General features: G+C 39.9%; 1 protein-coding gene across 5 annotated transcripts in view; it reads right to left on the minus strand.

Annotated features, from left to right (window-relative positions):
* The window catches only part of dnmt3ab (DNA (cytosine-5-)-methyltransferase 3 alpha b), a 51,230-nt gene that overhangs the window by 26,514 nt on the left and 11,437 nt on the right, over positions 1-13,279 (minus strand). For 2 of the 5 annotated variants that reach the window (XM_079854253.1, XM_079854252.1), the window contains exons 4-6: positions 11,455-11,797; positions 3,976-4,022; positions 3,339-3,485 (exon numbers count right to left, since the gene is read on the minus strand). In XM_079854253.1, coding sequence (XP_079710379.1) covers positions 3,339-3,485; positions 3,976-4,022; positions 11,455-11,797 — 537 coding nt within the window. Of the gene's footprint in view, positions 1-448; positions 741-3,338; positions 3,486-3,975; positions 4,023-11,454; positions 11,798-13,279 lie in introns of those variants that run through there. The other 3 variants (XM_079854254.1, XM_079854255.1, XM_079854256.1) reach the window with 2 other exon arrangements.

Below are 13,279 nucleotides of genomic sequence, written 5' to 3' on the forward strand. Positions count from 1 at the left end.
CCCTTTTATATAACTCTTAAAGCATTAGTTTGAGCTAAAACATGCTACGTCTCTCTGCAACCCGACTATAAATAACCACAAAAAACCACTGTCAGATCACAGTACTATTAAAAACCAAGTATACGTGCACAAAGCCAAAGATATGCCCTATGCACAACATCCTGCAAGAGGTAGTAAAACAGGAAATACATTCAGCTATCTGCAATCCTACAAGCTAGAAAAACAACCTTTTTAAGCAAACTATTTTGTCTTGTACTTGCAATGTTTTTAGCCCGGTCCGGCACTCTGGGTTTAAAGAGAAGGGTTTCCTTTAAGCTACCCGGGGCAGATGGTCCGTAACAAGTCTCCTGGAAATACCTGAAGTCAGCATATTCCTCCTCCAGCAAGTCTACTCAGACATGCACACTGTCCCCTGCGCTATCAACAACAAACAAGCCAGCCGACCTACCCATACACGCCTGCACTCGGCACTTTAAATCCAACGTGTGAGTCGCTTTTTTTCTTGCCCCACTCTTGGCTCAGTGGAGACCGCTTCAAAAAAAACAAAAAAAAAGAGGAAAAAAATCCCAGAAAGCATGAACATTTCTTTGTCTGGGAATTCAGGGTCAGGTGGTTCCCAACAGGAATTCTGGTTGGCTAGAGAGGACTTGCAGAATTTTGGCTGCTGTCCAGGAGGCTGTCTTGCAAGCAGCGCTGGAAATTCGCTGTAAACCTCATCTTCACCCGTATATCCATAGTACGGAGTTCATTTCCACTGCAGAGAGAGTAGTGAGGGGAGAGGGGGAGGAGTGAAGGGAACTGGATGGGGGTGGGAAAGAGGAATCTACTGTAGCGTTGGGTACTTATTAAAAAAAAAGAGAGAGAGACATGATCCCCCTGGCTCAAAGAAAGTGAAAGCTTGGTTTTATACCCCCCTCTTCTAGGCTAACAAAGCTCTGCTGACTGTATGCGGCTCAGGCCTCGTAGGCAGAGGAAGGAAACATGTCAAGGCCCCTTTCAAAAGGGTTTCCTGCTGCATTGTTGAGTCCGATGAAAAGCGCTTCGAGACAACATGACTGTATAGACCTTTATAGAGCAAACATAGCTATGACATGTTACGATCTGCGCTCATCCACAATGTGCCTATTCAGAGAAAAAGAAAATTCCCAGGCTCCTGACGGAGGATTCCAGCTCTCTCCGTGAAGAATGCGAAACGCCCATCTCTCTGGAATTTTACAACGTCCACTCACGAGACAACTGTGTGTCCGGCTAATTTGGTCGTATTTCTGGGATCTCTGACACTTTTATGGCTTATCCTCAAACACAGTGTGGAGAGGGGCAGAGAAAAGAAGAAGGCGGGGGGAGCTCGATGTCGATTGGTTGGCCTCCTTTAGTTACCGAGGAAAAAGAGCGTTATGTAACAGAGCAGTTCTCACAATATAGCACAGTGCCATTAGGAAAACTGTCAACAACCTGCACCTGTAATGGTACTTGAGCGTCGCGATAGCGGTGGGTAATAACTGAAGGCTAAATTACTGATCTTCATCAGTGTTTCCCAACCTTTTTTGTACCCCCACAGCCCTCAGTAAAGGCATGTTCATATTAAGAATGCTAACTATAACAATGACTATAACCATAAAAAAAAGTCCACAGGAAGACACAGGGGAACAATACAGTTGGGCGTTTCAAGACATTTTTTCCAGTTGATGAACCCTAAAAACCTTTGACAGCCAATCAGAATCCACCTGGCTTTAAAAAGGTTGAGCATTTAAAGCAGGAGATGTTTATAATAAACTGAACGCAGTCATCTGTTGGTGTAGATGCTAATATAGTTATCTTTCTAGTTATCGTTCATGATGTGAATGGACCTTAAGGCTTCAGAAAACCTGTTTTGGTCCCACTAGAGGAGCAAAAAAATCAGTCACTTCACCTTTAAGTCAAGACACATCACAACAATTCAGCCCTGCACGTGGTTGTAACGTGTATACAGATTCACCATGGCACAAGACAACTTATCTAAAAAATGTTTTAATTATGATATAACCTTTGATTTTCTTACTGAAAAGGCACTTTACATATGGAAGGGGGGAATCTCCTCAACCACCACCAATGTGCAGCATCCACCTGGATGATGCGACGGCAGCCATACTGCGCCAGAATGCACACAGAACAGAGCAGACGGAGTAATGAAGGCCATCAGTATATATTGGGGTTTGTTTTGAAGGCCATGATGATGAACACAGGCCAACGGGCAATTTTGGCCAGGATGCCGGGGTTACAACACTACTCTTTTTTCGACAGGACATCCTGGGATTTTTAATGACCACAGAGAGTCAGGACCTCGGTTTAACGTCTCATCCGAAGGACGGTGCTCTTTGACAGTATAGCGTGCCCGTCACTATACTGGGCTGTTAGGACCCACACAGACAACAGTGTAAGCACCCCCTGCTGGCCTCACTAACACCTCTTCCAGGAGCAACCTAGTTTTCCCAGGAGGTCTCTCATCCAGGTACTGTCCAGGCTCAACCTAGCTTCAGTGGGGAACCAGTCTTAAGCTACAGGGTGATATGGCTGCCGACACTACAGTCAGTAAAGTAGATCAATAAGTGTTACAATACAACAGTACAGTGTCCTAACTGGGGGCGTTCTTAGGGGCTGTGCAACCGTTGCAACCGCACCAGGCCCAGCCCTTTAAGGGGGCCCCACATCCTCTACTCACCCCGCACCATACAAGGTATGACCCCAGCCCTAATCTAGAGCAACTAGTCTCCAGTCTTTTTTTTTCTTTGTCTACACAAAAACGCTCAGTCAATCAGAACTAGATATACACCAATATAGATATGTTGATAATATCGAAATATAAAAAAAAAAACAAAAAAAAAAAACCTGTTTTAGGTTACGTCAATGGGAAGCTAAACTGAAAATACAGGAAATATGCATGCACAATTAAATACTGGATATTTAATACAGATACATTTTTAAAAAATCTCTTATACTGTATCAGCCAATAATCAAACTGAAAGAAAACAAAAAACACTTATCTGTAAATCAGACTGTTTCAAACTCACTCATTAGGGCTGCCATTACTTATAGGCAGCCTCTGATTGTTCACTGCCTTCTTAACGGACAAGTCTGTGGTTGCTCACAAAGAGGAAACCAGGAAACTGTGAGAAGCAGCCAGATGTCTCATGAAATAAATGGTACCTTCATGTGATATCAAATGACTCATCAAATACACTTGGCTTTCGCAGAGTTTATTCGGCACGCTGTCGCCCTGGCAAACGTTCCTGCTATAATAGAAATGCTGAAAGGCTCCCTATCGCTCTTCCTCTGGGACAGTGGTGAGCAATGGTACTCACCTCCAACTTCCACTTTGCCAGCAACTCCTCCCTGGTCCTCTTGCTAATGTAATAAGGGTCACCGGCCTGGAAGGTTACTCTGGGCATGGGTCTTTGACGGAGGCTGACTTCCCAGCCCACACCCCCACGGAGCCTCCCGCGAGCTCCCTGTTTAAAGGGACAAAAGCAAAAAAAAAAGGAAAAGAAAAAATTAACGACTTTGTCTCTCTCTCTTTTAGTGTGCTTATCTATCTGTGCGATCCTTAATAAAGGTAGGAAGAAGGCGGTTAGTCTGCGAGTGATTTTGGAGCGTTTTGCGAATGGGCTGGTGGGGGACTGGCAAACTTGGGAACTCATCGTTGCAGAGAGGGTTCGAGCGGCCCGACAGATAGATTCCCCCTCTAACCTCCAATCTGGACACGACCAGTGGAGAACAGGGACCCTCGTTTCAAGCAGAGGACCAAGTGTATTTGATAGTTCACCATTAGTGTACCATTTCTTTCATAATCAAATGACTGATCCATGGTAATGTCACCTTCCTAAGATTTTTCTTCTGAGATCTTCAGCGAGTAACGGTAAAGGTCGAATTTTCAGACAGAAACACCCAAACGTACAAACATATATCACACACAGGCACACAACAGGAAGACAGTGTTACCTCATTCTTTGCAGAGTCCCCACCCTCGTCTTCCTTGTGCTCCACGTCTAGAGGGAAACAGCCACAAGAACAAGCCATTACCTGAAATGTTTCTGACAGTCCGGATTTGTCGCAATGGAAATCTGTCTTCATCAATCTGCAGTATGAGACCTCAATGATATTTTTGCATCAACAGAAAGTTTCACAAGGATTTTATGTAGAAGAGCAAGCATGAAATTGCCAAAATAAACTATTCTCATTTGTGTGCAAAGTTATTAACTTGATAAAGGGTTTAAATAAATAGCTGAAAAGCAAAAAGAAACAGAAAGAAGGACCATTTTAGCTTGAGGGCTTTGTGTTACTGAATAAAAGTCCTATGAGAACTTTAGAAACTGAGTATTAATGTCAGTCAATCACTATCAAAAAGACCTATTGGGTTACTAAATGTGTACTGTGAAAAATGCCACAGGGCGATATGCAATTACACATAGTATGATGGTTTCTTTTTGTGAGGCACCAAAATATTACCATTTGAAAAATACCACTGAGATCTATAATGCATATGTGACTGCATATGTAATGGATATGTGAGCTGTACAATCTCTCTCATGATTGGCTGGACTGTAAGCATAAAATCTGATTGACTGATTAAAGAGGAAATGGTTTAAAATGCATTAGTGATTTTGTCAGAAACATCTATGGTAACAAAAGTGTGAAGAATCAATATGTATATACAAAAACAATGTTGTGAACACAGTATTTGTGTATTATGAATTGTGCTTTGCATGTCAGATTTTTGAATGAGACTTTAGGTTATAACTCCGTGAATCATATTATTTGAATGATTGTGAAGCTATTCTGGTTCCAATCTCAACACAACAGCTTTACTTTTCTCTAGCTTTAATTTTAAAATGTCCTCCTCACCCCATAAGTCATTTCAAAATGTTCCCCTTAAAATGTTAAAGAAAATAAAAATCCGCCAAGTGTCAGTTCAGAGTAAATATTGTATAAAATAAGTGCTCATTCATATGTTATTGTATCGGCCACACTGCTCTAGATATTAGTATCGAAATGAGCCATTGAAAATACCATATCACTCGACCACTGCTTTTTATATCAATATACTCTTTCATTATTTTCAGTATTTCCAAAAGGTTTAAATAGCTTCATTTTTGTAATGGTCAGCCCTTTCATAGACTCCTAACAACAAAAGAAATTGTAATTATACTCTTACACACAAACTAAATTATTGCAAACTGTCAAAGTCAATCAAAAAATGCAGGATATGGCGTGACGTCAACATTGAAAGTAGCCAACAATGACTGTGACTCATTATCATAGCGGTTTTGACATCTCTGAAATTCACACTGTTTTTGCTGCGGGAGAGCCCCCATCCAACCAACACAATAAACTATTTTATAATTTTAGACTTTGTACTCACAGTAGGCTATACAGAAGTTTTCAGTTTTTATATTATTAGTGATGGTGTTTTAATTAGCATGTCATGCTTTAGCTGTCTGTCTGAAATATTGCATCATACACAAATTATATAGCCCTACACATTTAGATACACAACTTTCGACACTGTGTTGTGTATTCCTATAGTTCAAATAGTAGAAAAACAGTGCCACGGACGTGGGTTTGATTCTGAAACAATGCATGAATTGGTGAAATGTCAAATGTGTCTCATTGTGTCTTTGATGGCAGAGGCAGAAATATTGTGTTTTTCAGATGCCGTATCAAGTTAAAAATATCCCAATTCATTTCATTGTGCTCCATTTAGCTGCTTTTGAACACCGCCAAGAAACATAAAAAATCTGCAGATTCAATCAGGACCTAATAATGATTAACAGTACAACAAACTAGTCTGTCTGAACAGTAAAGCATTACCTTTGCAGTCAATAAAAAATAATTAGTAACAGCCTACTATTTTTGGAATAACTTCCCCAACACTATCATACTTTCTTCTTATGCTGTTCATCTTCTGCAGATTCCACAGCGCCACAATGAATCCTCCCAAAATTCTCCTTTTTTGCCCTAGCATTGATTTATACTCTTGACGTCTCCACATACAAAAGGATGTAGTTCATGCCTAAACAGCTTTGTCTTGGCTGGGTTCAGCAGGTTAGGTCGAGGTTAGCCAGAGGCTACGATTACCAGTGACCTGAAACACTAGCAGGGCTATCATGATGATTCATGATTCAGGAGTACTGAAACTCCCTTCTAACTAGGGTTTGAGAAAGACAACATTACTGAGAGCTCAACAAAGCTTTCTAAAAGCACACCCACAATTCCAATACAGCATCAATAAAACATGGCCCCTAAAAAGCCTTTGGAAGATTCATTCCCATTCAAGTCAAAAACCAGCTACAAAACAAATTCACTGATTTACTGTAGTGTTGTATAGAGAATCTGACAGAAAAGTATATTTCAGCAAACCTTTCCTTTTTGCTTGAAGCTCAACATTAGCATGATATTCAGGTCAAAAGTAACGTTTACCATTAAAAACTTTCCCATATCAAAGGGCCAGTGAGCTGTTCTCCTTCTGAGAGGAGAAAAAGATGAGCTGTCAACTCTGTTACATAATAAATATGAGCAATTAAGGACATATGTTTATTTGCTAAACGTCAATTCAGCAACGCCAAGATCATGGGTTTGATTCTGAGGGAATGCATGAATTAGTGAAAGTGGCTTTAAATCTAAATCACTACTAAATTAAATTGTATGTGCATTTCAGCAACAAAAAAAGTCAATAAAATAAAATAATCTCTCTGAAATGTTGCACGTATATAGCCATGCACATATAGATAGACATCTTTAACCGCTGAGTTGTGTTTTACACTGTTTATTTTTAAGGTGGCAGAAGTATTGTGTTTTCCACATACTCACACTTATTACTTTTTTGCAATAAAGGCTTGTTCACACCAAGCTGAATGTTCAGTGCAAACAATTTGGTGTAATAAACATTTGAATTTGAATCTACACCTGTTAATTCCATACTTGACTTAATAAACTGCATTATGAAAGCACTTTTCTGATATAGCCTATGCCAAAAGCACCAAGGCATTAAAGAGCCTTAAATGATGAGTGCATGAAAGAGTCCAAAATACCTAATTTTGATAATCATTAAAGGAATAGTTTACTTAAAAATTCTGTCATCATTTACTCACCCTCAAGTTGTTTCAAACCTGCTGAACACAAAAGAAGAATGTCGGTAACCAAACTGTTGATGGACCCCATTGACTTCCATAGTAGGGAAAAAAATACTATGGAAGTCAATGGAGTCCATTCAACTGTCTGGTTACCGACATTCTTCAAAATATCTTCTTTTGTGTTCAGCAGGTTTGAAACAACTTGAGGGTGAGTAAATTATGACAGAATTTTCATTTTCTAAGTGAACTATTCCTTCAAGTATGGCCAAATGAACAGGGCAACTTCTTATAAATAGATATGTGGGATTTAGACCAGGCTTACAGGCAATCTGTAACGGCATATTCATAATGTCTCTATACTGACATGATGCCAAAAGAAGTAGACAGAACCCATTTTAATAACCCACTAGCCTAAAGAGGATCTGTTTGAAGTCTATCAAAGCTCCATCACCCAGCCACATCACAACACTTGAGCGTTGAGAGGCCATGGGCAAAACCCGAGAGCTTGTTTTCTTCACAAGAGCCATCAAAAGCCTGCCAGGGAAGTACCACACACACCCAGCCAAAACAAAAGGCCTCGACCCTCGAGTCCTCTTCACATTTACATCATGTGCAAATACTCTCTCGCTGCATCTTTTTTTCTCTTCCTCTTTTCTCTGTCGCTCGACAGGAATAAGCAACCCGTCGGTGTGGTGAGGAAGGGGTTCATTCCGCCGAGACTGCCAAGGTCAATGGGTTTGTGAGCGTGGTTGGCACGCTGTGCCCATTGAGCCTCCAGCATGCCAGTTTGTGCACATGCCAGCCTACGTGTTAAGAGCATTCAGTTCCATGTCGCTGGACTGAAGTCCATCCTGCGTCCTCTAGGTAAAAGGTAAAAAAAGTGACACAGGTACCGGCAGATTTGCCAATTCTCTGTCAAAGCAAGATGGTTCTTTTTGACTCTAAGGAGTTCATGAATCAATAAAATCTTTGGTGGGATTGAATTAATGAATGACAAAGGTGTGTAGGTGTGATTATCTTTTAGCGATTGTATTGTATAATATTGATCAGCATCAGTGTTGAGTTAATGAAGTCTGGCAAATCGAGGTTGTGATTTTAAGACAGCTTTGTTGTTAGTATCTTGTACTGAGCTTGGCAAATGCAGAAACTGTCTTCAACACATTGATCATAAACCCAAGAGCTGCCCTCTTTATTAGAGATGCACTGGACGACTGGCCATCAATCGGCTCTAAACACACGATCGGCAACCAGATGTTTTTTTTGTTTAATTTTGGACAGTCTCTATTCTGGACTTCACAAACTGCATTGCAATCATTTCCCAAAATTTAAGTAGTGTGGAAATATTATGATGATAACACAGGCAAGAGACGGGAGAAAATACTGAACCATACACAGCAAGCTCAGTGTTTGCGAATCGCGATGCTCGAAATATTGGAAGCAAAATATAAATATTAAATTGAGGATGCAGGTATCTCTGAAGGTAGCTAACTGTCTTCAGAAAAGTTTCTATGGCATTTTCTTTTCCTCTTATATCTCTGTATAATGCCTATTTAAGTGTTTTATAAGCACAGCACTGCTTTGTGTACAGCGGTAACCAACTCTATTTCGCTGCTGTTCCATAAGCGCCACCTACTGTCAGAGAGTGAATTCGCTCTCAAAAGTTTCCCAAACAGTACAGTCAAAACAACCCTGCAAACACGAAATACTTTCTTTATCCCATATGGTAGCAGTCTTTACCAAAGGTTTCTCTCTTTCTAAAAATCTTGGTATTTTGGTCGAAGATTGACCACACTATGGTCCGACGATCCTAGAGGGGCAGAGAAAGCACCTTTAACATAGCCAGAACTCTTCTCCAATACTCTTGAACTGCCACATGAACAGTTGGAAAATAGTGTGAAATGACAATTGGGACACCTACGGGACAGGCCACGAGTCCGCAAGTCCATATCAAGTGTGTCATGTGTGGCCGAAAAACCCTTAACATACTGATTCAGTCAGTGTAAATGCACCTTTATAGCACTGTTAGCAGTGCTAACAAACAACATGCTTTGATTATTTGATATGTGACGCTTTACTGGATTTCCAAAGTATTATAAATGGAGTCTCTAGACTTTATAGCATTTTACATAGGCCTACAAGTTGGCGTCTCTCATCATAAAGCGGGTTAAGGGAGACTGATGTAGGATCAGTGTGTAAGTGCCCTGGGCATTGTGCCATTCACCTGGCATGGCCCCCACTGAGAGAGTGGCCACAACACAGACCTGCTGTCTCTCTGTGCACTGCACACAATCAAGGCAGGCTGCCAGGATGGAGACGGCACTGTCTACCCAGCCTTCACTTACTGCTCTCATCAAGGTCAATGCCTGACCCCAAAGTATGGAAAGAGAGAGAGAGAGAGAGAGAGAGAGAGGTCTGATAATTGGCATCGCCATCACACTGGAACACAAAATTTATTCAGGAGCATCGCTGCACCACCACTGATGAACCTGCAGTGCCACGGCAAAAAATACATATTTTAGCCAAGCTGTGAGCTTGTGAATTGTAATATGTGTTAAAAATGGAGAAAAAAAAATGCTGTGCAATAATATATAGACAACTAGTAGTCAACATAATTTGTGTTGTCTTAAAGGCAGGGACACACCAAACCGACACCAAAGAAAGCTGACTGTGTTGTCGCCTCGCGTCACAAAAAAGCTGTGTTTGAACACACCGAAAGGACTACCGCCCACTATCAGCTAGCACACGCGTTCTGCGCCTGCATGTAAGGAGATATCTGTCTATTTCTGCAGATAAATTTGTCAATATTCGTCATTCAAATGCAGGCTGCACACACCGTTATCAAAGCAGCGTGTGCCGTCTTGACTTCTTTGTGCGCTGTTTTGCTACTATTCTCGTGCGCTGACTTGTTCTCTAAACTGAACAACAAATCAGAGTTCTCTCTCTCGCCGACCGCCCAACGCCGTTTCTACATGTTGAATCGGCCCAAAAAAACCAACGCCGTCCGACTAAAGCCAACGATTCACAAACAAATCACTTGATTTGTGCCATTTAACATGAACATGTGTATTCATTACACATGAAATGAATGCTTAAGTTCAGGATAATGCAGAAAGAGCCATTCTGTACTTTAATGTCAATGTGTCATGCAAAGAAAAAGGGATTAATTCAAATGAGAGTTTTACATAGCCAGATCTATATAGTCTATAGTCTCAAATATAATTTTTAATCAAACTACCACAGTGTATTTTTAATTACTACATCTGTCGACATGATGCCAGTGAATTGCAGAGCTTGTGCAAACACATCCACATCGCTATGATCAGATGCTTTCTTGCTGCTGTTTTCTCACTGCTGTCATTTTTGTTGTGTGTTTATTTTGTTATTGAGAGGAAAGCGTGCCGCACATTTTTCCCTATTCATCCATCAGTCGCTCTTTTAGAAGCGTGGATGGCGTCTGGATGTTGTTAACTAACAGTATATCTCTACAAATGTATTTCAAAGTTCTTTTTAACTTCTAAGCAAAGAATGAAAAATAATTTTGCTGTAAGTATATCAAAACCTTGCATGAGCAATAAGTTGCATGCTGCAGTTCACTTAATGGCCACTGGTGTCGCTAATAACAAGGGTTTCGAATAGAATAACACTTGCTTATGTATTTATTCATTTATTATATAAAAAAATGTTCAAAGTTACATGGGTGAGTGAAGTTCTAGATGTTCTGACTGTCCTGTGATATTAAAACAACACTTCAATAAATAAAATAAAACCATGCGAATATAGTGAAACTTAAATTGGTGTGATTACTGACTGGTTGCTCATATGACTAAAAGTGTAAAGTGTAAAGATAAACATTCAGAACACATTTGTGGTGATAAATGGTATTAAAAAAACAAATTCAAACAAAATAAACAGAGAAATTCACAGAGGGTCCTCGCACTAAATATGCCCTAAATATGCTGAAAAAAAAAATGGATATTTGACAGGGGTAGTTGGTGCCCCCATTGAAAAAACAAAATCCTATAAGAAACGCTGCTGGAGAGAGACTCTAGCCAAATTGCTTCTGTACACACAGTGTGGGAGGCTGATGTCTTTTGTTTGCAAATTAAATTTTTGGGAGCATAATTACCCTGATTTTCATATTAATGCACTCATTTAACAATAATTATTTGTCCTTCAAGTCAATGATGGCCGCAAAGCCTCCAAAACCATTTTAAAATACTACTTGTTTTGTGACTAAATATTGCATTTTTTCTTTTTTTTATTATGATGACAAGTTCTTGGCCTTGGGCCCACAAATGGCTCAGTAAGCAGACAGCTGTGAAACTAAGGAAGGTTGAGCATAACTCACATTTAGTGGGCCGCTCCAGTTTCCGTCTCCCTCGTTTCTTGCGAGGCAGAGTTGGCAGTGTCTCCTCCTCGTACTTCTCCGAGTCCTGGCTGGCGACAAATCCGTTCTCCAGGGATGGGCTCAGGCTTGAATCAGAGGAGGACTCAGCCCGACAGCCCGACTGGCGTGGGAGCCCGTTTTCCGCAGCATTCTTGTCCAGCGTGGGGTGGCGACCATCACACGATTTGTTCTCATGCCTCTCTACATCTCCATTCTGAGACTGCAAAGTCGACTGGAGCTCCGCCCCTTTGTGGTGCTTAGCCACACCCACCCGCTGATTCACTGGCCCGTGTGAACACTCCACCTGCAGCACAAAATTACATAAGACTGTCATGCATTGCTAGCCTATTATTATAAGCAGCTCCCTATGGCACAGTAGATTCAATATTTTAATTATATTTGCCCTCTAGCACACAACAAACCAAATAGCTTTTCATTATATATAAAAACTATATTATTAATATATTATTATATTATATATATGTACCAGAAGGGGAAAATAAATAAATATAAACTCAATTCAAATAGTCAGATCTTCTTTAGCAACCACTCTGGCGTATCAAGCAAATAGTAATGAATTTGACTCATTCTAAATGTGTAACTTGAGTAACGAAACTAAGTGGTTTTAGCTGATTCATGTTATTGTCGTGCAGCAGCGTGTTGTGCACATGACATTATCATATGAGAGGTCTGAATCTGACCTGGGTCATGTCTCTGTCCCATTCCCATCTCACTTACTTCCTTGTCAATCCTGTGCTATCTTGTAAATAAAGGCAAAAAGGCCCAAAATAAAATAAAATACTTTAAAATGGTTATGAATCACATTATTCTAATTAAAGAGTAAGACCCAATTTGCAGTAAAAAGTCAAATCTTTAATTTGCAGTCTAGGCTCCATCTTTCATCTGCTCTATATGAGGCCATTTCCGATGTCCTTGCCTTGACATCTAAACTATCTATCTGAACCATCTAATCTAATCTGCAACAAAGACACGGAAGCTCTCTTCCTACACATTAAGTGTAATGGGAGTACAATGTTTCTATGCATCTGTCTACAAAGAAACACAAAATAGCACAATAACAAACTACTTCTACCATTACTGCAGCATGGGAGAGCTTCATAAACAACACAATTATCATAAAAGATGCTCATATGTGACCCTGGATCACAAAACCAGTCACAAGGGTCAATTTTCTGAAATTGAGATTTATACATCATCTGAGAGTTGAATAAATAAGCTTTCCATTGATGTATGGTTTGTTAGGATAGAACAATATTTGGCCGAGATACAACTATTTGAAAATCTGGAATCTGAGGGTGCAAAAAAATCTAAACATTGAGAAAATCGCCTTTAAAGTTGTCCATGTTCGCAATTTTGCTGCATCCACTCACAAAGATATTTTTTTGATATATTTACAGTAGGAAATTTACAAAGTATTTTCATGGAACTTGATCTTTATTTAATATTCAAATGATTTTTGGCATTAAAATATTTTTTGAAAAATTTTTACCCATAAAATGTATTTTTTGCTATTGCCACAAATATACCCGTGCGACTTGTGACTGGTCTTGTGGTCCAGGGTCCTTGTGGCTTTGTGTCTTCATGAGACGAAATTATGTCTGATTCATGAATAAATCATTCTTTTGAGTCAGATCTTTTCAATTAATCAGATTATCAATTTCATAAAACCAATCTGTTATATTTTCAGTTTACCTTTTAATTTTAGTCATTCTGATGTGTGCTTTTGTCATTTTTTTTATATTTCTACTTCAACTTATTTTTTAGT

This window comes from Squalius cephalus (assembly GCF_949319135.1).
Source record: "Squalius cephalus genome assembly, chromosome: 20".
In the NCBI taxonomy this organism is placed as follows: Eukaryota; Metazoa; Chordata; class Actinopteri; order Cypriniformes; family Leuciscidae; genus Squalius; species Squalius cephalus.